The sequence below is a fragment of the Stylophora pistillata genome, chromosome 1 (assembly GCF_964205215.1).
Source record: "Stylophora pistillata chromosome 1, jaStyPist1.2, whole genome shotgun sequence".
Taxonomy (NCBI): Eukaryota; Metazoa; Cnidaria; class Anthozoa; order Scleractinia; family Pocilloporidae; genus Stylophora; species Stylophora pistillata.
The window spans coordinates 19,360,743-19,387,546 of record NC_142519.1 but is presented as its reverse complement, the minus strand read 5'-3'; the positions used below and the strand labels follow the sequence as shown (position 1 = coordinate 19,387,546).

At 38.6% G+C, this 26,804-nt stretch overlaps 3 protein-coding genes and 1 pseudogene across 5 annotated transcripts; 3 read left to right on the top strand and 1 right to left on the bottom strand.

Moving 5' to 3' along the window:
• Positions 1 to 1,385: 1,385 nt before the first annotated feature.
• Positions 1,386 to 6,365, top strand: LOC148741563 (uncharacterized). Of its 2 annotated transcripts, XM_088742362.1 has the most exons (3): positions 1,386 to 1,618; positions 3,957 to 4,038; positions 5,143 to 6,365. In XM_088742362.1, the coding sequence occupies exons 1-3, from the start codon at positions 1,569 to 1,571 to the stop codon at positions 5,341 to 5,343; spliced, it is 333 nt and encodes a 110-aa protein (XP_088598488.1). In that variant the 5' UTR covers positions 1,386 to 1,568; the 3' UTR covers positions 5,344 to 6,365. The 2 variants fall into 2 exon arrangements, with proteins under 2 accessions (XP_088598488.1, XP_088598482.1); XM_088742356.1 differs by lacking the exons at positions 1,386 to 1,618; positions 3,957 to 4,038 and adding an exon at positions 4,062 to 4,426.
• Positions 6,174 to 14,267, bottom strand: LOC148741562 (glycine receptor subunit alpha-2-like). 2 transcript variants are annotated; one of them, XM_088742278.1, is made up of 9 exons: positions 14,039 to 14,267; positions 12,710 to 12,789; positions 11,885 to 11,952; positions 11,011 to 11,228; positions 10,275 to 10,357; positions 8,691 to 8,831; positions 8,087 to 8,301; positions 7,379 to 7,549; positions 6,174 to 6,917 (listed from the first exon to the last, which is right to left on the bottom strand). In XM_088742278.1, the coding sequence occupies exons 1-9, from the start codon at positions 14,119 to 14,121 to the stop codon at positions 6,651 to 6,653; spliced, it is 1,326 nt and encodes a 441-aa protein (XP_088598404.1). In that variant the 5' UTR covers positions 14,122 to 14,267; the 3' UTR covers positions 6,174 to 6,650. The 2 variants fall into 2 exon arrangements, with proteins under 2 accessions (XP_088598404.1, XP_088598413.1); XM_088742287.1 differs by lacking the exon at positions 14,039 to 14,267 and adding an exon at positions 12,894 to 13,132.
• A 5,738-nt stretch (positions 14,268 to 20,005) lies between these two features.
• On the top strand, positions 20,006 to 24,056 carry LOC148741560 (uncharacterized; the record flags this gene model as incomplete). Its single annotated transcript, XM_088734121.1, has 2 exons — positions 20,006 to 20,862; positions 22,567 to 24,056. A coding segment is annotated over one exon (846 nt), but the record flags the coding sequence as incomplete, so codon positions are not given.
• Positions 21,902 to 24,056, top strand: LOC148741561 (uncharacterized; annotated as a pseudogene).
• Positions 24,057 to 26,804: the final 2,748 nt, after the last annotated feature.

The following is a 26,804-nucleotide window of genomic DNA, read 5'->3' as shown; positions in this document are numbered from 1 at the left end:
AAAAGATCACTAAATTCGGCACCGGTGCATCACTCTAACCAACTGTGCTATCAATCCAATTAGGATCTGGCCTTTAATTTAGAGGAAAAATATGGGAATGGCATGTAATTTAGCTGCAAACTGATCATCTGATATGAATATCAAAGAAAGATCATCACAGTTAAATCACATAACTTAAGTAGCTGTGAAAACAAAGCCCGATTTTTTCAATGAAAACTACAGTTTCTTAGCAACTTATGAAAGAGCCGGACCACTTATAATAATTGGTATTTTATTTTCTTAAAGAAAAGAGTCCATTTTTTTGTAAACAGGAGGCTACACGTAGACTATGGTCTGGCCGGATTTGCGATTCAGAGGGAACGAAAAAGATTGCTGTTGAGTGCTTTTCATTCTTTTTTAACATGCAGAGTTATGGAGATGAACAAGTTGATGCCATGACAAATTGGAAATACAAAAATCGCTAAATGACATGCAGCACTTCAAGCCTGAGTTCACCAGATGCCAAAACTCAACCTCTTTCCCAGGCTGTGTCTACTACATCACTGAACACTAACTATTGTGCATTTTCCTGCACAGGAAAAACCAAACCAAATTTCTGATTCTGGCCCGTCTCCTGGCAGAATATAATTCACTGCGGGAGATCAGAAGTTATTGCAAGGTCACTGGAGAAAACCTAATGATTGTTATGATCCTTTTGAATTGCGCTTTAAGTATTCCACGATTATTGATTAAGTGTGGTTGTCGAAATTTCGGGTCTGCTTTCAATATCTGAGAGCATTGAAAGAGCACGTTACTTACACTGAGCAGAAAACCGTCCCTCATTTATAAGATACTAAACATTTGTGTGAACAATAACCTCATGCGGCTCTGTGATATAGTTCACTTTTTCACCTGCTAGCAAACTTTACCCATCGTTTCAGTGCTGACGGAAATTATGTTATGATTTTTGAGTGCCCTACTGTTTTCAATTATTTCACTAAGTCATTATAAGCGGACTGGTCGAGAGCATAGATTCATTAATAACCGTGAAGTTCAAAGTTAATTGCTGAATTGTTTTCTTCCCTCTAAGACGTAAAAGACCTTGGAACAATGTCTACAGTAGAAAAAGCCTATATTGGAAGTCTTCTATCGTTACCATTTAATTATTGGAAAAGCGTTGTTTACAATCCGTTTAGAGAGCGCCAAATCTTAATATCACCTTTGTACCGTTGTACAGAGAAGTCCAATTTCCCGCATGAAATACAAGTTCTCTCTCGCTGTATTAAACTTATATACACGTTTGAATTACTTACGCTAAATTTTGTTGATTTTGAGCGACAGTAAGGCAAGTGCATAGATTTTGACATGCTACTAATAATTAAACATCCAATGACGAAGCGCTGAGTATTTAAATAACCACTCTGTCTCCCATCTGTAATTAATAACGGAAAACAATTTGGGCTGTTGTGCGATTCAGCAGCATTAGATACATCCATCATCCCTAGCTAGGGCCATTTTAGTCATACACATCCCCCGAGAGGTATTCAAGCCGACTCGGGGAGGATGAGTGAATTTGGAAGTACCGAAAAATGTTGCGGTTGACGACAAGGACCCATCAGGTCGAGAGGAAGAATAATCGGTTAGTTATATCGATTACTGTTATCTAAGGATCGCTTAAATTCTTTTCCACGGACAATATTACACTTGTCTTACATGTCTTTTTGCCTTGCTTTATCTACTTTGATCATTTTGAGCAGTGTTTAATTGTGCATCTAAGTTGTCGCCGTTACAGTTACAGAATTGAAAAATTCGTGTGCCCTCAAGTAAATATACATAAACAGTGTATACAAATTGAATGAGACTATGACAAATTAGGACACGTATATAGCTAAACGTATTGACATTTCGAATTTCCTAGTTTATGATGAAATTTGCGTTCTCAAATGCCTCAATTCTATAAGATGAGATAGAGAAAAGCAGGTCAAAGTCTGGCCGTATTATCATAATACTTCTCCAAGAAAAACAAATGCATCAAATTACTGAGGACAGGTCGCAAGCAGGTGCTGCCGGATGAAATTTGGCAACAATGAGAGATTGCGTAGAAGTCTAAATGTCGCTGTATTTTCCGTTTCATGATGCTGGTAAACCTCAAACAAGATTATCACCTGAATATGTGAAAAAACAGTCTATGCTATTCGACTCTTTCGTTCACAACGGCAGACATTTTGGAATAAAAAGTCTTCAACACAGCGGTAAAGCTGAAAATTGAATCGAATTTACATAAACGTGAGTCTCTTCTAATTACCTATTGGATTCAATTTTCTTAACATTTCGAATTTGCTCCTTGGAACAAGAGTGTTTCAATAGTCTCCATTTTAGAGAATCTACTGACCAAAAAGGTTTTCTTTGGAATGCCTGAACTTTGCAAAAATTGAATTCGGAGGAAATCTACCACGCGGATGTAGTCGCGGGTTTCTGGACACCTCCTGATGAATATTACAAATCCTTGACTACCTTTTTAAGAAAGGCTACAGCATATTTTCTCCTCGCCAACCGGAGGTTTAACAACTTCTATTATGAAAAATGCTTGAAAAATTTACCTCATTAAGACAAATGCATTTGGAGTTTAAAACTTCATCGGATCGATGTCCGTCCAAGCAAAATGAATGTTTTGTCTACCCTCAAAGGATTGCCAATTAATAAGTTGAAACCTGACGGCAAATTTGAAAGGAAACTTGAATCTGAAGTGTTAAATAAAGATTTGATTTTACGTAGAAAATCCACAATTACCATTATACTTCTTGAAAGGAAGAACTCACATACAAACCGTTATCATCCTATGATCACTTCTTCGTAATAATGATCTCTCAGACCGCCGAGAAACTGCTTAGATCCCCGAATAGATGAGCCGTTTCTGATTTTAGAGAGAAAAATCGCACACTCTCTTTGTAATTATAAGTCAGAGTTAAGACACATTGGCAGCCTAGAGCTAATGAATTGTAGAACAAAACTAGTCTAATTCACTTTTTTTCTCTCCGTTACATAGAAAGTAAACCTCCGACAAGGTAAAAATTGCATGTAACTTACACAAACACAAGTAATGGGGACTTTAACAACTGAGCGATATACTTTTTGATTGAAAAGAACAAATTAATCTTTATTAATGCGATGGAATTGTCTCCAGATGAGAAAAAAAAAAAGCAAAATTGACAACAATCCCCCGCAAAATTGAAAAAAATCACACCAACGCAAAGTTATTCTTGATTAAATATCTTACCCTAAAAAAAAAAGACAGTAATCCAGAACTTTCGTACTTTCGGCAAACCCCACGGGAGAATTGAAATAAGTAATGCATTTTTCTTTCAGCATGCTGAGTGAAAGTGCTCTCAGTCTATACAAACGTCTTCTTAGCAATTTAATGTCTGGTATGAGTTGTGAAAATCACGAATCATGGGACAGGAGAACGTCTGCATAATATTCTGTAAAACTGTTTGCTTGAAAAGGAAAGAACTTGGACAGTACGCGAGGCTGAATTGGGATTATTCTCGATCTTAAACTAATCTGCTGATACGCTTCCTATCGTCACTGCATGGTTTGTTTGTGTAGTAAGCTCTGTGTAGTAACCTGTTGCGTAAAACCGCTACATTAGTGTACTTATGAATCGCTGATATAAAGTAAATATTCAAGGTAAAAATGGTTCCGATAAAGTTGAGTACCATACCACTCTTTACAACAGCATGGGCTTATGCTAGTAAAACATATCAGTGCAGGAAACAAATACGTTTTCAGTAGCTGTCGCGCATAAGATCTTCAAGACCTTAGAGTTTGTAGGTGATGGGAAGTTTCCAATACAGTGGGTACTATTAAAAGTACTGTTGTAATATAATGTTCGGGATGACAAGGTTTGCATTACGCGGTGTCCCACGATATTCCAATCATGATACTAACACATTCACTGTTTTCATCTCTCCTTTTAGTGGCTCTAGAAGGAAAGCCAGCGATGTCGCACTTGTTCACAGTTGGATTTCTCTCTTGTTTACAATTATCAGGTCTACTCAGGTAATAACGTTCAAATCTTCCGACATCAGTTTACTAAGAGATGTTTACCTCCATATTTCGCCTTCACTTTCGAAAGATTATTTCAAGTTTGATTGGTGTCCTACTAGTATACGTTGCAGTTATAATGCATAGCGAAAGAAAACGAAAGAAGGCAAAGAAGAAACAAAATTTACCATCAAAAGATTACCCATTAGCGGAAATGGAGATAAAAAATTTCAATGCTAATGCAGCTCCAAATCATACAAATACCCCCATTATATCTCGATCGAGATCAGCACACAGCCTACCACCCCGGAGGTCACCATCATCGTATAGTTTACCGGTGCGCCCAGTATCGTCATACAGTTTACCACCAAAATCTGTCCTTCGAAGTTCGTACCCACGTCAGGTCAGTACTGAGTAGTGCAGAAAGAACAGGATGATCATTGGGAACAGTTGTAAGTTTTCGTTGTAAAACCTGAAAACTAGAAGCCTTTAACGACGACGGAAGAAGTTGGATGGAGAGCGAGAGGAATTTTTTAAACTATAAATTTGTAAACCTTTTCACCTTGATCGTGTTATTGAAAGAAAGGCATCTTTCCGTAATCATGTTTAGCTAATGGTCTCGCCGGATGATAACAACGACAGTGGCGGATCCAGGGGGAGGGTCCGGGGGGTCCGGACACCCCTATCAGACCTGACGCTAAAAACTTTGAGACTGAAATTCTTACAACCGCAGGATCGTATATCACTTTTTAACTGGCTGACTTTTTAAATTAATGAATCCAAGTAAAAGGTAAGCGGCCAAGGAATTATAACGTGCAACCGCTACTGGTGGGAGGGGGTGTGGGGGGTGTGGGGGAGAAGTAATTTGCCTCAAAAGAGTCCAACAGTCCTTTCTGAACCAAAGTTTGGACCCCCTATCAAAAATTCCTGGATCCGCCACTGGTAACGAGTAACGATAACAACAATGAATATTACTCATGTGAAAATTTTGCCGGACATATGAAAAAAACTTATACATCTATACTTCTGTGGCTCACCAATTTTCTATACTCTCTTGAAATAAGGTCTAACAGATTCTCTTCTGATATCATTCACTGTTTCGTTTGATTTTTTTTGCAGAACGTTCCTGGACCAGCTATCCAACATAGTCCTTACACGACTAACCCACCCAGAACAACTATCATTCAATGCATCCCGAGCTTCTGTTTGGCTCTTGGGTCAGATAATGAAGTGGATATCTTCGACAGAATTGCCCGAATCATTTTCCCTTTGACTTTCTTTATGTTCAACATTGGCTATTACTTCCGATATTCAAACTGAAAGAACTAGGGCGAATTTACGTAACACCTGTTAGAATATAGAAGAGTCCGTGTCGTTAAAATCGCTGTTTACATCATTTGATTGTAAGTTTAGCAGATATATAAATTTTAAAAAAGAAAGTAGTGAAACATGAGAAAAGGAAAGGTTATCCATAAAGTGCAATTAAAGTTCAACTTCCTTTACTGGGCTTATAGGCTTACGCAAAACTGACCAATCTGATTACAGGAAACGGACATTGAATTTAACCAAAAATTCGTTATCATCGTTTCTTATTAGTCCTAAGTAATGAAAGGATGACAGGTTCAGTGGAATTTACTTGGAATTACTGTTCGTCTCCTATATTGTGATTTCGTTGAGTTTGTTTGAGCGATCCGAGGTGAAAGTGATGTTCCGTAAAAAGAAAGCTTTAACAGAGTTAATTTGCGTTTTTGTTTTAGCTATTTTCAAACATATGGCAGTTAAAAAGAGAAAATATGACAAAGTCCAATAAGAGCGGTATCAGTTAATTTCATTTCGATTTCGTCTCAAGTTCATACCTATGGAGATGTTATAAACGCCCCTTTGCAGCATGTTTCAGAAGTTCAAAAGGATGGGTACAGTCATGATCAATCGCACAGCCTCTTCCTTAACGGAATCCGAAGGCTGACATTGAGTACTTATCTTTTGCTAGTCAGTTGTACCTTATAATAAAGACTTGTTTTAAATACGTTTGGTAATTGCGCAAAGAAAAAATCAACTTGCTTAATTACCGTGTGAGGAAAGTAAAGCGCAACACTTTTACAGACGCCTAGTGGCTCTTCCCAAGCTTAATCGCAAATCAAACGAAAGTATTTATGTCAAAAATGGGTCATATTGTAATTTTTATTACTATTACTACTAATTTATTTACAATTATTTTGTATTTTGTTACTGTTTAGAATTTATCTAGAGTCAAGCATCTACCCTCTTCAGAACACTCATATTCTTTCTGATCTCTAAGCTCTGAAATTTAATAGATATCATAATAAACGAAATGGCTGGTAGATTCTATCGAGATCTTTGATTGCATAGTGGTGCCGCCCCGAGAGGTGGTGTAGGGGATATCTTGCCATGGAACTCGATGAAATTGATCGATCTCTAAGCATAGGAACGGTAACCACCGTCTCATATGCGATGTAAAATTTATCAAACCGGATTTTAGCCTCACTGAAAATTATCCTGGTCAATAAGATGATCAAACAAAGCAAACAGCGAGTGAAGCAGGTTAATCTGTCTGATCTGTCTTCAATGTTGACCTTTCCTGATTGTTATTTGAAGTCACATGCTTGTTACATTTCGGAAGGTGGATGATTTCCAAATGACGACAACTCATAAAAAGCAAAGTAAAACGAATTAAACAGGGCGTAACAACAAGGAAAAAGATAACGACATGCTCGATCAATTGAGCTGGCTTCATTCCTTACAAAAGCATAACGCACGTACTCTTTGGCCTTCTTTACTGAGATATATTTCCCTTCCTTTAGCTTTTCTTTCGAAGATTCCGGACTCTCTACTTTGATATCTTGCAATTCTTTTATTCCATTGAATACGTCTATCTGTCATTTAAAAAGGATTTCGCAGGTTAAAAAATATATTTGACGACTCATGCTCAATAAGATAGAGTCGCTCTCGGCTATCGCTTCGAGCGACTATTACCGTCTTTCGTGCTTAGCAACCTTGCACGTGTATTCCATAACTCAATATTGTACGCTGTGGTGCTTACCATTTGTTCGGGAAATTGACGCCTAGCCCTGAAAGTGACTCAGGATTACGAATTTCCCAAATAATATAAAGTACCGGCTGAAATAAGTTAACGAAGTTGGTTACGTTTTTCTTCTTTACAAGAGGCAACACAAAAGCAGTCTGATTAAGTTCCTGTGTTTAGTTTAAGGTAATGGTTTTCGATTTATCCCAAGAAAAAATCCGCATGGTGAGGCCCTATCTTTTATAAACCGCCCATGAATAAGTTCATGAGAAAAGCTGTGATGAAATTTCATATGATATAGGGAAATATTACCTTTGAGCCGTTTGCCTCCTCGTTGTTCTCCTCTGAGAGAGGTGCACTACTGGCACGTCTTTGGCGCTTTATTCCAGTGTTAAGCAAAACTAAAACGTACTCAAAGACTACCGCAAAAACAAATGCAAACGAAACAATAAAGTAGATATCCACCGCCTTTATATAAGATACCTGAAATGTAAAAACACGGCACGAGCAAATTCATTTTGGGAAAAGACCTTTTATCAGAGGTATAACCTTAGCCATAGGCTGGACTGATACATATTTCATCACGGAAGGCTGATTTTCTTTCTTAATGTTGAATAACCGCCATCAGCAATTAAAAGTGCACTTTACTACAAAGAAACTCGGCTATAATCAATAAACTGAAAGTACTATTACGAGATTTGCTAAAAATTTTGAGTGATGCCTGACTAACGATGACATAACAATATTCAATGCTCATAGTCAGTTTGTAAAAAGAAAGGAAAAACACACAGTTTGCCACACCAGGATTTCTCTTCGATTTGTATTAATGGAGAGAAAGGGTTGCAGAGAGAGGGGAATATTACGGTACATTTTTTGGCTCATTTTGTCATGGTATGGATTTATGCACGCCAAAATTTCAAAATTACATGCTTTAATCGTTGCTTAACCAATATTTCACCAAGATCTTTGCTGTGGATATGAGGGGGGAGATTACTCGTTATGGTATCGCTTATAACAGACCTTTGGGAGAGAGCTTCTGAAGGAGCCAGTGAATGTCACAATGGAAAGCACAGTTGTACTTCCAAGCGCCACACGGGCTGGAACAGATTCTTGAGGAATCCAGAAGGAAAACCAAGACAAGACCACAAGCATGAAAGTAGGGACGTAGATTTGAAGAAGTGCATATCCCAGACGTCGTTTGAACCAAAAACGAGCTACGAGTTTCTTGTGTGACCCTAGGACAGGACGAACAAACTTTCTCAAAATTTACGTAATTGGATGCTTTAATTAGTGATGCTAATTCCTTTGAATAAAACTCGGGGCCTTGGATTATGGATCCAATAAGAACTGGAGTTTTTGGAGAGCACAGTGCCTAGAACTGCCAAATGGACAAAGAGGGAAAACGATCACGAGGAAAAACGTTGCACAACTATGAATTCAACCAGAGTTAATTCAGAAGTTGTTCGAAAACTTCTTTAGGTAATCCGATTGTTTTCCGCAGAATCTGGCAAACATGAATTTTGAAATGGAAGTGGCTTTAGAGATTAGTGTTAAGTTAAGATATATGCATAATCTCCTTCGAACTCCTGGTTAAAAGAGCAAGGTTGGCTACGTTAATACCCACCGTCTGCATACTCCTCACGACTAGTGAGGGTTTCAGTGTCGATAAGCGCCATTTCGGCTAAATGTTTGTCCTTGACAGTTATCGGAGTAGCTCGACCTTTATTCAACCACCTGTACTCGAGATGTTCTTCCGTATATGCATCTAAGAAAAAAACGGTTACAAGTAAGTAAAGAAAATGGTAAACATAGTGACCATTAAAACGAAACCAACATAATATCGCCAGCATTTATCTTAAAAGTAATAATAATAATAATAATAATAATAATAATGGTTAGCTGTTGGAAGGCGGCACCCACACACATAGTTGCTGGGGTACAAGAACTTTACCAACAACTTCTTCCAACAAAGGTTTTCTGTCATAGGAAGACTGGGACGAGTGTTAGCGGAGATGAGAGGTGTCGAATGTCTGGTAAGGCTAAAGAGAGTGTCTCACATATCTTAGCTGGTTGCGGGGCTTTAGCCCATACGTTGTATTTGGCAAGGCATAACAACGCTCTTAAGATTTTATTTTTTCGAGTGATCAAGGCGTTGGACCTGGTTACACCAGAGGTTCCATGGTTTTCGCAGACCCAGCCAAAGCCGGCTATGTATGAGAACGAGAGGGCAATAGCATATTGGGACATTACCCTTTACGTAGATGGCACGCATGTAAAGGCGAATAGGATCGACGCTACCATCGTGGACAAGGAGAACAAGAAAGTATCGGTGATCGAGATGAACTGTCCGTGGGTAGAAAACAGGGAGGAGAAAGCTACCGAAAAAAACAGTAAAGTATGGGCCACTGCGCTGGGAGCTTGAACAGAGATACCCTGATTATCGGGTGACACAATACAACATTGTTGTGGATGTACTCGTTATTCAAGAAATGTTAGAAAGGCACTTAAAGAGCTAGTGGGAGATGAGAGCGACACAACAGCTCTGCAAATACAGAAATCAGTCATCACAAGTTCACTCAATATTGTGAAGCGCTTTAAGATTTTGAGATAAGGGATATTAGATGTTTTATCACATTAAAGCGTTACCATAGTGATATTATAGAACTTTTAGTATTTAGATTGAGGATTTTACTAAATAGTAATTACGTTTAGGACTAAGGCTTTTATAATTAGGAATTACCATAGTTCACTCAATATGGCGAGACGCTTTAAGATTGAAATAAGAGATATTAGATGTTTTATTACATTTAAGCGTTTCGATAGTGACGTATGGAACCTTTAGTATTTTGACTGAGGTTTTTATTAAATAGCAATTACGTTTAGGACTTTCATTACTAGGGTTCCATAATTAGGAATTGCGATAGGAATTTTAATTGTAAGGACTTTGGTCGTTGCATTGATTGGCCACGGCTTGCCGCCCAATCATTGTTTAGGATATCTGGGCATCCAGAAGTTTTTACTGCCATAATAATAAATCAAATTTTATTAACATTTTCGCAGTCGATTTTCGCATGCAACTGTAAATCGTTTTCTTAAACCACCGACACACTGTACGGAAATCAAATGGGGCTTAAGAAGCGGTTCTGTCGTTCTCAGAAATATGTAATACTTAATAAATTGGATATAACCATTCATTTAAATACTCAACAGGTTGAAAACTCTAAGTCACACATCTGTTCATCCATTGGATAGTCCCTCAAATCCATAGCGCATCCCGCAGTAATTGTTATTCTGAAAAAGAAAATGGCTCTTTCTAGATTTATGTGCATGTTCTACGCGTGAATATAAAGAGAATGCTTTAAAACACGAGGTAGAGTTTATCTTTTCATCTTCACTTCCCATTTTTGTGACGAAAAGTAAAGTTCAAGCTCTTATCATCCGTCTAACAGACAAGTGAACCTTGAAGAAAAAATGGAACTAACACTGACATTATTTAATTTTTGTTTTAGTGTCCTTTTTTTTTTTTTTTTTTTTTTTTTTCAAAAAAACTACCAAGTTTCACGTAGCCCATCTTCATTTTCATTATGACTTAAAGGAGTTACAATTTTATTAGTAAGGCTCTACCATTATGAAGGTGTGAACAGATGAGCCAGCTGATTTAGGAGTCTCACTAAGCGTATACTGGTTACGAAATCGGAACGACTAGTCACGAGGTCATAGGTCGATTGGATTTGAGAACACGTGGATAGTAATTATCTGAGTATCTCCTTCAAAGGATTTTCCTTCAGACTGAACAGTGAAACTTTCCCAGCAGGGAGAAATTAAGTTAAGCCTCTGCTCCCTCTTGTAATCTTTATGGATTCCACCTTAAAGATGATGTGATATCTTCTCCGCCAAAAGGTATTCACTTTATCTTGACATCCACAGATGAAGTGTGTACGTACCTTGAACTGTAAGTTATGAGACCTGCAGGGCTTATCGAGACTTTACTGTTTTCCGAAATGACGTCATGCACAGTAGCACTTCTCACGTTTAAGAAAAAAGTGTCAGGGAGCCATATCAGGTGTTTGACGTTGGCAGGCAAAGTAATGGAGTGATTCAGGGAATGTTTCAAACGAGCATCCATCCACTCTTGCCAGATTACAAGGTCTAGGGAAAAGTCCTGTTTGTGAAACAGCAGCAAACGATCTTTTCTCACTGTTACATGACTTGTATCGCTGGCCCATACTAAGTAGACCCACGTATATAGTATTACCAGTGTTGTTTTACTTAGTGACGTCTATTTGATGTTCCCATCGCATATATTTACCAGAGTGAGCATTACTTTAATTCATAATAATAATCAATTATTATTCCTGGATGGTGTGTCGACTGCATTTATGCAAAGTTCATTCAACTCGAACACAAATCTTCTATAAAAGTAGAAGAGAATGAGGCTGCTTAGGTAACTTAAAAGGAGTTGAGCATGGTTCAGTTTCAACCGTTCTTATTAAAATTAAAGCGGACCATGATATATCAAATTTCCTGATCAATCATTGACCAATTTACAAGCCATTGTATCTGAGCCCATATACCATGGAAGTTTTGGCAGAATAAAACAAATAAATTCTTTTCTCGCGCTTGATGGTCATGAGATAATTTTATCCAAACAATATGCACGCATGGGATAAATGTTAGATATAACATGGTGGCTGGACTAATCATAACTCCGAAATTGCAGTACACAAGGAACCACTTCTTTTAATAAAAAATAAAAATTGGCCACTGAATTTGTCATCAATCGTCTCAATGAATTACACCGCACCTAGTTTCTCATACCTCGCTCATCTCCCTCACAGCCACAAAATGTACCACAGTTAGTCTGACAGTAACATTAACTGCGTAACCTGTTGATTACAACAAAAATATTTCATGTTTGCTTATCAGGCGGGTGTTATAATAATAATAATGGAAACTTTATTTGTGTTTTTAAATGTACAATGGTAAATCTCACTACGTATAGACAATTTACAAATGCTGCTTGAGATTGGCTTATTCAAGGCACACACAAAAATCAAAATTGCATCAAATCTGGGTTGTCCCAATTCCTATTTCTACAACAAAATACGTAATATGTTGCTCTAATAGCTAAATTTATCATTTTCTTGTAATAATAATAATAATAATAATAATAATAATAATAACAATAATAATAACAATAATAATACACTGAAGTACGGACCCCTTCGCTGGGAACTAAGGCAGCAGTTCCCAGGCTACGAGGTGAAGCAATATAACATCATTATGGATGCCCTCGGGGGGTGGTCACGGGAGCTGGATGTCATGATGCGCGAGCTGGTGGGAGGCAGAAGCACAGACGTACTGCGAAAGATGCAGAGGGACTTTCAAGGCGGCAGTTTGAATTCCTGTTAGAAGGAGGACCGTAGACACAACGGAAAAGCTTTTTAGGATTAGTTAATGTACATTTCTTTTTTACTCCATGGCTCACAGGTTACGGTTTTCGCCTTGTGCTGCCTGATTAGAATGTAGCATTCAGTTGATTTCTCTGCGATAATAATAATTTACCAATTTATATAGCGCGTATTTACATATGCTGATCAATAGCGCCGCGAACCTTAAAAATGAGTTTATTCAGTATTTCACCTTTGTAATACGGCCGCAGATATTTGTGGTAAATATCAGGATCGGTTATTTCATGGAGCTTGTCTGCGGTTTCTTGATAACTGTAAATGTGAAAAACAGAAGATGGTTCCTTTCTTTCAGCTGCACTTAAGCAAAAGGTAGTAAAGAATATCTTGAACTTCTTACTCTAAATATTGATTCTCACCACGGTGCGCCATAAATTTCTAATAATGTTAGCTTCAGAATTTTTGTGTCATATCGAGCGATATTCTGTAATTGATACATTTTTTCTTCTTAACACCTGAATGCTTAAAATTGCATTGATAATGCGTGGATAAATTCGTTTTTGGTTTCTCCTAGGAGCGAAGTTGTTTTGCCAATACAAGAGATAAAGTAATGATTCATTATTGATTCGCTTCCCTCCTCATTTCTTGCCAAAAAAATGACGTTTGCATCAGCTGTTACCAGGCGTTTCATATGATTATTAACAAAGTCGCAAATGATTTGCTCGGGCTTGGACCAGCTGGAAAATTGTTTTGGCTTCCCTGACGATAAAAAGTTTTCATGTTTAAAACTGGTGATCAATGAGTGCGAATGAATAGCGTTTTGAATGAGTCTGGTCTCGTCAACAATAAAATCCGATTCGGCTTCTACACATTCAGGAAAACAAAGTAGTAATGTATTGGACGCTTTTAATAAGTTAACAAAAATCACTCAGTTTTCAATGGATGTCATTACCATAAAGCTGCCTGTCGTAGAAAACTACATGCTTTTCCCACACTTATTTTCCATGCTACTAAATACCGCTAAACATGAATTAAGCTTGAATTAATGGAAGAATGTAGAGAGTATGCTTTGTGTTAAAGACAAATGGAACTAAAGTAATAATATGTGTACATAAAATTGGGTAAACAGGTCTTTTCTCGGATGAATACGGTACAACATCAAAAGTATACAAAGAGCAGCGAAATATTTTACTGAACACGGACTTTGGTAGAGCGAAGATAAATTTTCTTTCCTAAAAAATGAGGATTTACGTAATATCTGTTTACAACAAATGAAGGGAGAAGTTTTAAAATTATCCTGTATTCGGGATAAAGTACAATTAATGCTGAAATGCAACTGAGAGCTCATCACTCTACATATTTTACCGAGTTTCGATCGTGCCAACAGCATATTAATTTTTCTCCCTATGCATTTGTCATAGGAAAGAGTCGTCCGTAAAGCCATTCATCATTATTTAATGAAGTCATACCATCCATAGGAAACCGTATGCTTTGCCAATAAAACTAGAGCGCTGGAGTGCTGTTGATGAAAACTCAAAATAATCCATAATTAACTTTTACTTACTCCGCTTTGGGTGTCGTAAGTGTCGACAGAAGAGCCATCAATATCCAAACGAAAGGCGCCGGTAATCTGAATCTTAGAGACATCTCGAAGGTCTTCGTAAGATCTGTGGGAACAGCACCCGTTCAATATGTACATTGTCAAACAAATATCTTACCGTGTAGTATAATAATTGAACGTTTCCCATTGGCTTATTTTCCATGGTTGCTTTGACAAAACATATCGGCAACTTAATTTACGAAACCACACGACGGGCAAATAAATAGTTGTTTTGCATAAACGATATCGCACACTTTTTATATTTCCATAGAGTAAATTAACGGTCTACGTAGTTGGTACAATATTGGCGTGTTAGAGGTTGATAAGAATCTCATTGCTTAAATAGTGCTTTACTGCGAAGGATCGTGCACATATACGTTTCATAACCGCAGTTCATATATATGTATTTCATACATATTTGTTGTTTGATTTATCATCTACGGGTTTATGTCGAATTAATTTGATGGCCTGCTCCCAGTTGGCTTGTTAGCTCAATTGGTAGAGTGCTGCACTAGTATCGCAGAGGTCAGTGGTTCGAATCCCGTACAGGCCTGAATTTTTTTCAGGTCTGATTTTCACTATTGCTTAAATAGTGCTTTACTGCGAAGGATCGTGCACATATAAGAATCTCATTCTTAGACCTTTTTTCTGTTTCAACGGTAGACAATTTATCGCAATCATGAAACTCTTAAATACTGTATCAAGACACAAAAACACCAGCCTAATAGGCAGACATGTTTATTTCATATGATTCATCCTCTTCCGAACAGAATGCATATATCTCATTAAGGAATCTTGGTCCATAAAATATTTAGTTGGCCTCCAAGATGTATGAGAGACAGTGAAGAACTACGCTGGAGTATGGTAGAGTAAGAATGCAAGTTTTGTTTCAAGCTAGCATTTCGTGCGAATGCCGAATTACGTAAAGTCAGTTAACATATATTGCGAATTGTAATAACATGAAATGTGATAAAAGATATATTCATGATAAATTCGGGGTGTTTAGAACGCATCTTTTTCAATGTAATGGTTATTTTCTCTTGGAAAAGACGATGCAAAACTAAAGTTTCTCTTTAATAGACAAGATTTTATCTTGGAAAGGTATTACAATGATCTTGTTTAGTTAGGCTTTTTGCGTTATCAGCTTGTTTTCCCTTTGTTACGTTTGTTCAAAGTTGTCTAGTGGACGGAGATTGAAGGAAAAAAGGGACCGGCTTTCACTGAAAATAGCGTCAGCTAACAACAACTCCAAACATTTTTAAAAGAGAAGCTTTTAATTTACTCATTCGTCTTAATGAATTATCAGTGTCTCATTCAAGTTCTCTCTCGAAACTTTCGGTATTTATTGAAACATTTTAATCACGCGAAGTAAAATTAATGCAGTTTGTTAAACCAATCGCTCTTTGCAATACCTATCACTTTTTTTCAGGGAAAAAAAAAAACTGTCAATCTTTGTATAAATAGACCACACAGCTGACCATTTCACTTTGTCTTTGCACTTGTTGTACTTTAGAATAAATTTGTTTCGATGGTCGGAGGGCAAGTTGGTAGAGGAATTATTTTAGCGGATTACTGTAATCATGGATAAGCAAAGAACGTTTGATCTAGGCTAAGGAGGGATCTTTTTACCACGGCGTAATTGACTGAGTGGGAGGGCCGTACGGGAAAATATTTGGCTCGAGGTCATCACCTAAAGACTGAGCGCAGCAAGGCCCGTTCGTCATAAACGAGAACCAAATATATATTTTCCCGTCCGACCCGACCTAACTCAGTTAATAAAAATTTAAATCATATGACCACTAACTAACTAATATGACCACTAACTAAGTTCGAAAATTCGAAAGGTTTGATTGAACTTAAGTAGGACGCGATAGACTGGCGTGCGGGAAAACCAAAAAAAAAATATCCTACAATAAAGTCTTCTCCTTTATTTTCGGAGTGAGAACAAGAAACTCACAATTCATCGAAAAACTTGACTTACTTTCCCATTTCTTTTTACTGTTGTCACTCCTCTTTTGAACGAACAGAGAACAATGTTCCTTTTTTTCCCCCTTTTTTTCAACAAAGCCTTACTGGTGCACTAGGGCTGAAGGGCTTTTTTCCGCACCGGCTCACGTCAACCCGTCCGGCCCTACACACGCGAGCTTTCACTATGGTTTTCTATAGGACTGCGCGAGCATCGAATGGTGGCGAGGGACACAGTTCTGTTATCTTAATGACTCGTTCCGTTGGATCAAATTGTTGCAATTTATCTACATATCTTTCCATGGCATTCAGAACGAAGCGGGGTTTCACTAGCTAGTGGAATACAAAGCTCGTTAATGAAATCGCGGCGAGTGGCAAGCCAGTCCAAGATGGCGCTCAAACATTAGAATTGCACAGCATCCAAAACTGAAGAAAGCCACAGTTAGGGCCTGATTACATGAGCCGAGCTGGCCCAGTTAGTCGGGCTGATTTCTTTTGTTTTCACGCTTTGGCGAATACCAAAACAAAAGAAATCAGCCCGGCTAACAGGGCCAGCCCGGCTCATGTAATCAGGCCCTTAGTCTGCCTTCTCATAACGTCGAAAGTATTTATCGTCAATAATAATAATAATTATAATAATAATAGTCAGTGGAGAACAAAGAAACTAAAAAAGCACAAGGTTGGACATTTATGACGTAAAGCCACACTAGCTACAGTATGCATAAGAATGAAAAGAAGGGCCATCATCAAGAAGAGTCCTCGATATTGAACACGGAACATTCATGCCCCTAATAATTACCACAACCGGTGGAAGGGTCAAGAATGCTCGAGATATCACGGTCGCATCGCGGAGATGACAGCTTTAACTAGGGACTGAGAGCAATATGCAAATCCAATCTCCAGCAAAAACATCTTATGCTCTTCTATGATTCGCGCCCTGATCTGCTTGAGGGGCTCAAGAGCAACGAGGAGAGTCTCCTGCAATGCAAGGAATGTTTATTTTGACATCAAGACAATAGAAGAGGCAATTCCATAGTGAAATAATTCGATTTTTGATCTTTTGAACGATTTCTAAGCGTCGCTTTTAACATGATATGGATTTTATTTCTAGCTTGGTTTATTTTATCTGATGAAAATTAATTCATGACAAAGATTAGCATTACTACAGTCTAAATAATCAATATTTTAATCATTTTTATCATTGAGTAGTGACTGGCGAGTTTTTTTTTTTAGGACACTAACTTACTTCTAAATAAGCAAAATGCAGGACCGTCTAAATATTTCGCATAATGCAACAAAATCCTGTAATGAAACAACGTATATACCAATTCTTTTCATATCATCTGAATAAAATTCCTGAAAGTAATCAGTAGGGCTAAAACCCTTGGGAGCCCAATATAAGCAAGCTTATAAGACACATTGTTTACGAAAACGCGGTAAATAAATCTTCTCAGAAAACAGGCACAATTTTCCGAATTTTGCATCCCTACTGGCTACTCGCAACTGTTGAAAAAATACATCTTGTTATTATCCAACTACACTTATACGAGTACAAATAACGCCATAGACGAGTACAAATATCACGCGGTATTTGTACTCGTCTATGGTAGAGTACCGGTTAAACAGGTTTTCTCGCATCGCGCAAGCGAAGAATTGGATTGTAGTTACGAAAAAAAAAAAAAAAGTGGCGACAATTTGAATCATATTTCCGACGACGAAGCGTCAAAATGACTGGAAAATATAGATCCAAGTTTATTAGATGAATCGAACGAAGAAAAACAGCTTGACGATCAGAAAATTTCTTCATTTTAAGAAGAAAATAGAAACAGCAACACAACAACGCGCCAATTCCGTTCCGCTTCGCATACTTCTGTCACGCACTCCCGGTAAGTAAATATCCGCGAAATTCGCCCGCTGAAACAACAGTTTGGCGTGTTGGATAATAAATAGGTTATTAGACGTTTTGTTGTGTAGTATCGCTGAGTATTTTTACTCGTTATTTGTATTTTGACTCGCCCTACGGGCTCGTCAAAATACGGCACAACTCGTAAAAATACTCAGCGATACTACACAACAAAACGTCTAATAAGATATATGTATCCAATCTTTCCTAGGAATAACTTTTCCTTTTATCTATTCACTTTTTTTTTTTTATCTATTTACATTTTTATTTCTAGAAGCCGTTTCATCAATTTTTTTTTTGACAGAAGTTGATTTTTACAGCTCGATTTGTCTACTGATTTCTAGGAAACTGAGCGGGTGGCGTTTACATTGTTTCATGATTCAGTGGTAATAATTTGGCTAAAATGCAGACCCAGACTAATATTAAATTTGAATATTTGACAAATCACCAAAATTTAACTAGTGAGTGGAAATGCCGGCAAAAAGTTAAAACTAAACGGTTAAGTGTTTTCGCTTTTTCACTTTTCCTGGGCCATGATATGTAATATCATTATGAATGTGGCCGTGAGCCATTTCGATATTACAATCCTGGCATGACTAATTTCTGAGCTCTCACAAGCCAGCGTATATCAATGGCAGTATGATAGAAAAGAGAAAATTTATATGTCTTTTTGAATGATTTTGAGCATAATGGAATGTAATCTTCTGATTTTGACACGACCAGTCCAGTATTCACTATTTTCGAATTGATATTCGTGTCCAACTAACCGACTAGTGAACGGACGTAAACTAATCGCGCCGCTCCACACATAATGCAAAAATGAGCAAAGGAGCACAGCAGAATTTATTTTCCCTTGATTTCGGGGGTCTTTCCCGTATTTCGAGTCGCCATATTGCTTTTCCGCTTTTATCCACCGACAGCTATGTTGAGCCGCGAAGCGGCGACTTTCTGAGGTTAGTACGTATGAGCCCCGAAGGAGCGAGAGTATTGTAAATGACGTCTTTTACAATACTTCGCGGCTCGCCTCGCCCCTTCGGGGCTCATTCGTACTAACCTCGAAAAGTCGCCGCTTCGCGGCTCAACATAGTGGTTTGCAGATAAAAGCGGAAAAGCAATATGGCGACTCGAAATATGGGAAAGACGCCCGAAATCAAGGGAAAATAAATTCTGCTGTGCTCCCTTGAAATGAGTGAGACAAATTAACTTACTAAGTCGTCAGCGTAACTGGGAAGAGCGCCATATGAATGAGGTCACTGAAAGCAAATCGCAGGAAGGTACATGGAGAGAGTTTCTTTATCGGTTGACTAAAAACTCAAGCAAAAACCAACGATAAAAACCGACGTTTCGGTGTCATCATGACGCCATTGTCAAGGAGAAGTAAAAATTACAAAGTTTGCGGCAAGGTGTAACACTAAATTAGCACAAATATGTAAGGAGCTAATTATACAAATACTTTTGCGCGAATTGAATCGCTTTGCACGTTCAGAGTGGGTTCTAGGTCTCTGATGAAAAGCATTTCGTTCACCAAACAATCGAACTTGTTACTACACTTTTCAATTCGCGCAAAAGTATTTGTATAATTAGCTCCTAACATATTTATGCTAATTTAGTGTTACACCTTGCCGCAAACTTTGTAATTCTATCTCGTCATCACTGCCCCAGGGATCCCATGAGATAGCTAGACGCATGTGCATAACCAGTGCTTTTCGCGCGCAAATCAGTTTATCGGGGTGACTACTTATGCGAAGAAAATCTTCCATTTTTACCTTCAAGTTTCTTAATATCGGGTCTGCAATAAGATCACTGGGTAGAAAACACCTAGCATGACTACACCAGGTTGGGAACCCGATATTCAGTGCTCGAACGATGCTGTAGACCAATCTTCACAGAACACCATGGCGGCGATCCTCAGAGGACTTAACGATACTTTGGAACAATTGACCAAAGCTTCAGAAAAGCAGACACCGACGCTCACCAGTCTTAAATACGACATCCTCCTTCGTCCTGAATCAGACGAGGAGGCAGAAAAGGAAGACTCAAACACGAGCAATACATAACTTAATATTACTGCCACGTTAAATAATGTACTCGACCCGAGCGACTCTTGCGTGGTGAAAGAATCTGCTGGCTCTGACTCAGAACAGCAGAATGATGTTCTTGAAAGCCTGACTCAGTTATTTGTACAGACCAACAATAAATCTCCTGCCACAACAGAGAAGGTTGCCAGTCTAATCGATAATATGGCTTCTGGAGGTCTTTCACCAGAAACGGTGAAGGAAAGAGTTGATAAATACCCTCCACCAGAAAACTGTAAGTTCCTGTGTACTACAACAATTAACGAGGAGGTTTGGGATCTGCTCCGCAGGAGGAGCAGAACAGCTGACCTTGCTTTTCAGAGGGTGCAAGAATTGCTTGTTCAGGGTTTATCATCCCTGTCGATTTTGGGGAACCAGTTGGTAAAAGACCTTCAAACTGGCAAACCCACTAACGTCCGTCAGGTCCTGGACCAGGTCATGGACAGCATTGCCCTTGTGGCTAATGCCAATTATAAACTTAATATGAAACGACGAGAGCTAATCAAGCCCGACCTCAACCTCCCTTTCACAAGGTTATGCAAAGAGGACATCAAGCCCTCTACAAAGCTATTTGGGGATGAATTGTCAAAACATCTAAAGGATATGGCAGATGCAAAGAAGGAAGGCCAGCAGATGCAGAGGACCTCTGACACCCACACATCCAGCCATAACTATCTAAAGGCTGGGAGGCAGAAATTTCGACACTCAAATTTCAAACCATACCACCGGACATCTACTGGCCAGAAAACATCTCAGACACGCCTTTTTTTAGGGTACAGCCGGGGACACAAGAGTGCCCCGAAAAAACCCAGTCAATCCAACAACAAAGATTAAACGATAACCAGGTGAGGACACATCCTAAATCATTTCTGGAAGGGGATTACTTGCATCAAATGGTCCGTATTTTTTCAGCAGGACAGCTGAAGGACCATGTTGGTTCCTGGGAATCTTTGACAAATGACCACGTCATACTTGATGTCATAAAGCACTACCATATTGAGTTTGAAGCTAATACCCCCGTCCAACCTCACCCACCAAAACAAATCCACTTCTCACCTGGTGAAAGGGAGATAATGAGTGAAGAAATATCTACACTTCTCCGTAAAGGAGTTTTGGAACAAACTGAATTTGTAGAGGGGGACTTCCTCTCAACTATATTTGTGCGGCCTAAAAAAGATGGCAGCTACCGAATGATTTTAAATCTCAAACCTCTTAATGAATTTGTCTTGTACCACCATTTCAAAATGGACACTATTCAAACAGCTCTTAAACTCATGCGTCCGGGGTGCTTTATGGCTTCAGTTGACCTAAAGGACGCATACTATTCTGTCCCTGTTGCTAAAGAGGACAGGAAATATGTAAAATTTGAGTGGCAAGGGAGTTATTATGAATACACATGCCTACCCAATGGCCTCGCTTGTGCCCCCAGGCTGTTCACAAAAATTTTAAAACCTGTTTACTCTCATATCAGATCAATGGGCCATCTTTGCATGGGGCACATAGATGACTCTTTCTTATTAGGATATGATTACGCTGCTTGTAAGAGGAATGTCCAGGTCACGAATGACACATTCCAAAACATGGGATTCGTAATTCATCCTGTGAAATCAGTTTTTATTCCCACACAAGAAATAGAATTTCTTAGGTTTTTACTTAGCAGTATTCTTATGACAATTAGACTTCCCCCTACCAAAGCTGCACGCGTACGTATAGCCTGTCAGAATTTACTTCTCAAAACTGAGGTGACCGTCTGAGAAACTGCCCACGTCATTGGCTTGATGGTGTCAAGTCTACCTGCAGTGTAATTTGGAGAATTGTATTACAGGAATCTAGAAAAGAATAAGGTCCTTGCACTGCAGGCTAGCAAGGGTAATTATGATGGGCCATTATATTTGTCTAAGGATACCAAAGTAGATTTGTCTTGGTGGATAAATAATGTGGACTCTTCTTTTAAGAAGATTGTTCAGCCTAACCCTGACATGACCCTGACAACAGATGCCTCAACTAAGGGCTGGGGGGCAGTGTATGGGGAACAGAAAACTGGTGGCCCTTGGAGTTTAGAGGAGCAAGGGTTTCATATTAACTACCTGGAGCTTAAAGCAGTTTGGTTAGGTCTCAAGTCTCTGTGTCATCACGTGAGACAGAAGTACATTAGGATTCAATCTGATAACACTACTAACAGTAGCTTATATCAATGCAATGGGGGGTATCCAATCTGCAAATTGCAACAACATGGCCCGGCAAATTTGGCTGTGGTGTATTGAAAGGGAACTTTGGCTCAGTGCCTGCCACATACCAGGCTCCATCAATGTAGTAGCTGACTCGGAATCTAGAGTATTCCACACCTCCACTGCATGGTCTCTACATCCAGATGTGTTTGATCACATTAATGAAATGTGGGGCCCTTTTGAAATAGATCTTTTTGCTTCCCGACTTAATTTTAAAATACCTACGTACGTGTCTTGGAAACCAGACCCTAATGCAAAATATGTAAATGCATTATTCATGCAATGGAAAGAACATTATTTTTATGCTTTTCCACCTTTCAGCCTGATAGCAACTTGTCTGCAAAAAATAGAACAGGATCAAGCTACTGGTGTAATCTTAGTCCCTTTCTGGCAGACACAACCTTGGTTTATAACGCTCCTTCACCTTTTAATAGACAACCCAGTGTTGCTGCCTCAGCTGGACTATCTCTTGACACAACCTCACAACAATGCTCTACACCCCCTTCGCAAGCAGCTAAAGTTGATAGCTTGCAAGGTCTCGGGAAAAGCCTCCAGCTGCGCAACATATCAGAGAAGGCTGCAACAATCATCTTGCAGTCATGGTCAGATGGGACGCTAAAATAATATAAACTGTACATCAAGCAGTGGATTGACTTTTGTTGTGAACGACAGGCTGATCCCTATAACCCACCTTTAACATCAGTATTGGATTTCTTGGTCAGCCTCCATGAGAAGGGTTTGAGCTACACTACCATTAACACTGCTCGTAGTGCCATATCAGCAATTACCCTTTCTGAAGACCAAAATACTATTGGTTGCCACCCACTTGTTTCTAGATTTATGAAAGGCATATACAAAGGCTCACCACCTGTTCCACGGTACAACTCGACTTGGGACGTTCAACCAGTGTTAAATTATCTGGCTTCCAAAAGCCCTGTGTATGGCCTTGACCTCAAAATGTTGACCCACAAGCTGATTGTGTTGATAGCTCTGGTGTCTGCACAAAGAGGACATAGTCTTCACATCCTTGATATTGGACCAGGCTGTATGAAAGACCTTCCTGATGGCTACGAGTTCCTGCTTACTGCCCATATCAAACAGAGCAGGCCAGGCTACAAAGCACCTACAGTTGTTTTGAGAGCATATCCAGCCAATCCATCCCTTTGTGTTTGTACTTGCTTAAAAGAGTATCTCAAGAGAACAAAGCCTCTCAGGGGTACGGAAACTAAACTTTTTGTCAGTTTTACTAAGCCATATAAACGGGTGTCCAAAGAGACTCTTTCTAGATGGCTTCGCACTGTCATGACCTCTGCTGAGGTAGACACAACAATATTTAAGCTACACAGTACACGAGCAGCAGCTACTTCAAAGGCTAAAACAGCCTCTGTTCCAATTCAAGAAATCCTGAAAACTGCTGGGTGGTCATCATCGAGATGTTTTGATAAGTTTTATGACAAACCTGTGGAATCCTCCACATTTGCTTCCGCTATTCTCAAGACTGTTTAGTCCTAAAATTGGACTTGTTGGCAAATGGTTTTTTGTACTACTAGCCTTAACGAAACATCTTGTAGACAGAAACTTTATTTAACATTTATGTTTCTTAACATTACTTTAATGTTACATACACCTGCATATGGTGTTTTAGGTTCCAATTGATACATAGATTGTAATACCTACATCACTCATTGCTCCGTTCCTCATGCTTTTTATTGTGGGGTAGATACTTATACCCTCAGTTGATATTTGTCATGTAAATCTGTTTGACTTACTACGTTTCAGTTAATAAACTGATTATAGTGATTCATCATTCAGTGTTTGTTCCTCATGTGACTGTCTTGGCTTTGAAATCTCATGGGATCCCTGGGGCAGTGATGACGAGATAGAATTGAAAAATTAAACGAGACTTACCTGCAAGTTGAAGTTTGATTGGAATTCTATCGAGTCATCAAACTGCACCAAGGGATCACATGCCCACCCTTGGGCAACAAATCATACTTACATCTGATTTTACCCACCCATTTATTTGTAGTGCTATTGACATTACAGTTCTTATACAATCTACTTCATGGTGATCAGACTGTCACATTCGGCTGTAAATACTGGTTATGCGCATGCGTCTAGCTATCTCATGTGATCCCTTGGTGCAGTTTGATGACTCGATAGAATTCCAATCAAACTTCAACTTACAGGTAAGTCTCGTTTAATTTTTCAATTTTTGCTTCTCCTTGACAATGGCGTCATGATGACACCGAAACGTCGGTTTTTATCGTTGGTTTTTACTTGTCTTTGCATTTCCAAATCTTTATTGATAAGACTAAAAACTCCTGTGTAGTAAGCAATAACTCATTCGCCCTTCAAGCTTTCAATATTTTGACCATTCCTATCAGTCCTTTTTTTTCAAACAATATATCCACAAATTTCAGTGGTTAATTTTTAGCAGACACTATTTATGTTCAATATTCAACATTATTCATGAAGGACCTGATCCGGCAGGTGAATTTTACTGCTTAGGACATTCTTTCTCCTTGGATTAATTGGAGATTTGAAAGTAATAAACAAACAAATTTTCAACAACAAACATATGAAACATATGTGTGAACTGCGGTTATGAGACGTATATAAGAACGATCCTTCGCAGCAAAGCACTATTTGAGCAATAGTGAAAATCAGACCTGAAAAAAATTTCAGGCCTGTACGGGATTCGAACCACTGACCTCTGCGATACTAGTGCAGCGCTCTATCATCTACGGGTTTATATCGAATTAATTTGATGGCCTGCTCCCAGTTGGCTTGTTAGCTCAATTGGTAGAGCGCTGCACTAGTATCGCAGAGGTCAGTGGTTCGAATCCCGTACAGGCCTGAAATTTTTTTCAGGTCTGATTTTCACTATTGCTCAAATAGTGCTTTACTGCGAAGGATCGTTCTCATATACGTCTCATAACCGCAGTTCACACATATGTTTCATATGTTTGTTGTTGTTTGATTTATCATCTACGGGTTTATATCGAATTAATTTGATGGCCTGCTCCCAGTTGGCTTGTTAGCTCAATTTGGTAGAGCGCTGCACTAGTATCGCAGAGGTCAGTGGTTCGAATCCCGTACAGGCCTGAAATTTTTTTCAGGTCTGATTTTCACTATTGCTCAAATAGTGCTTTACTGCGAAGGATCGTTCTCATATAAACAAATTTTCGTTTGATTTGGTAAACATGGTAAGCTTCCCTACGTCTAAAACATAATTCTTTTGTTACACAATGTTTACAGGGAAACTTCCACATTCTTCATTATTCAACGGGAGAAAATGAAACTGATCGTATCCATCCTTTTCGAAAACTATTTAGTCTAGAGGAAAAACCGACAGCGTGCTGCGCAACCCATATTTTGTCAACATGCTTGTTCGCTGATATCCGGGATTCAGGAGCTAATCAGAAAGACAAATGTAAGGCTACGCAACTATCCTCTACACTATCCTGTGGTTTAGTGTAGCATTAAGCTGTTGGTCGAGCGCCAGGCCGTTTTTCGGGCGTCTAGGGAACATGTGTTAATTTACAATTTATTTTCCAAGGACCCTCCATCGAAGCAGTCGTGGTTTCTGATAAGGAGAGAATTCATAATACACAGTTTTCTTCTCGTAAACTAGAATTAAAGAAAAGGGGCAGACCTTAGTCCCCTTAAGCTGATCTTTAAATTTTTTTTAACTAAAACACCTAGCAAACAGACCCAATAGTGAACAGCATTTCTAACAACTTGTTAGTAAAATAAAAAAGGAGATAATATAAGTATTAACTGGCATTTTCCAACCTTTTCAAATGGCTAATATTTTTTACATGACCATGAACGTACGAAATCAAAAGGATGGACTTAGACTGGTACAGTTAAGGAAAAATCTGCCAGTAAATCAACTCTTTGATTGCGGCAACGTGCTTGGAAATGGAGTATCGCTTGTAAATTTAGCAAGGTGTTTATTACTAGCTAGCTTGGGAAAAAACACACCTGTTTCAGTCATTGCATGTTTTTTGCGTCTGATTAACTTTTTGATGATTCTCCAGTTCACAAAAACACTTTGAATTAAACCAGTAGGGAAGGTTATCTTACACGCTAGATTGCTTTAATTCAGAGGCCAATATCACCTTGATTAACAATTAATAAAACCAGAAAATCTTTTAAAATTCCATTCTATTCGAGTAGCATACATTCGAATTTTACTATGACTAGGGAAGAGTTAAATCAATTCAGATATAAGCACCCAAAATAGAAAATGTTGTAGTATCTATAGGAAAGTATTCACTCCTAAAGCACAGCATGTATGCCATGTAAATGAAATTTCGGTACTATTATGCCTGAGTGTCTGGATGAACTCGACCCACAGCGTTTCTTCTATTTGCAGAATTCGTCATTATCAAAGTCATGAATACACATTCAATTAATTTCTAGAAATAAAGTGGCTGGGAAAACAAAAAAAACTACTTTTCTCTTTAAATTGACGCATTTTGAAGATCGAAGTTACTTGAGAGGAGTAGGGCGCGTTCCCAAGTGTCAACATCCGACAAGATTACAAGGTA

Bases quoted from the DNA above. Each gene is read 5' to 3' on its own strand.
- LOC148741563 (XM_088742356.1), top strand. From the start codon at position 4,079: ATGTTTACCTCCATATTTCGCCTTCACTTTCGAAAGATTATTTCAAGT. The intron at 4,427-5,142 runs GTCAGTACTGAG...TTTTTTTTGCAG, and splicing joins GAAGTTCGTACCCACGTCAG to AACGTTCCTGGACCAGCTAT.
- LOC148741562 (XM_088742278.1), bottom strand. From the start codon at position 14,121: ATGTCTCTAAGATTCAGATTACCGGCGCCTTTCGTTTGGATATTGATG. The intron at 8,832-10,274 runs GTTGAGTATTTA...TTTTTTTCTTAG, and splicing joins TGACTTAGAGTTTTCAACCT to ATGCATATACGGAAGAACAT. The intron at 6,918-7,378 runs GTAATATTTCCC...TTTAAATGACAG, and splicing joins AGGAGGCAAACGGCTCAAAG to ATAGACGTATTCAATGGAAT.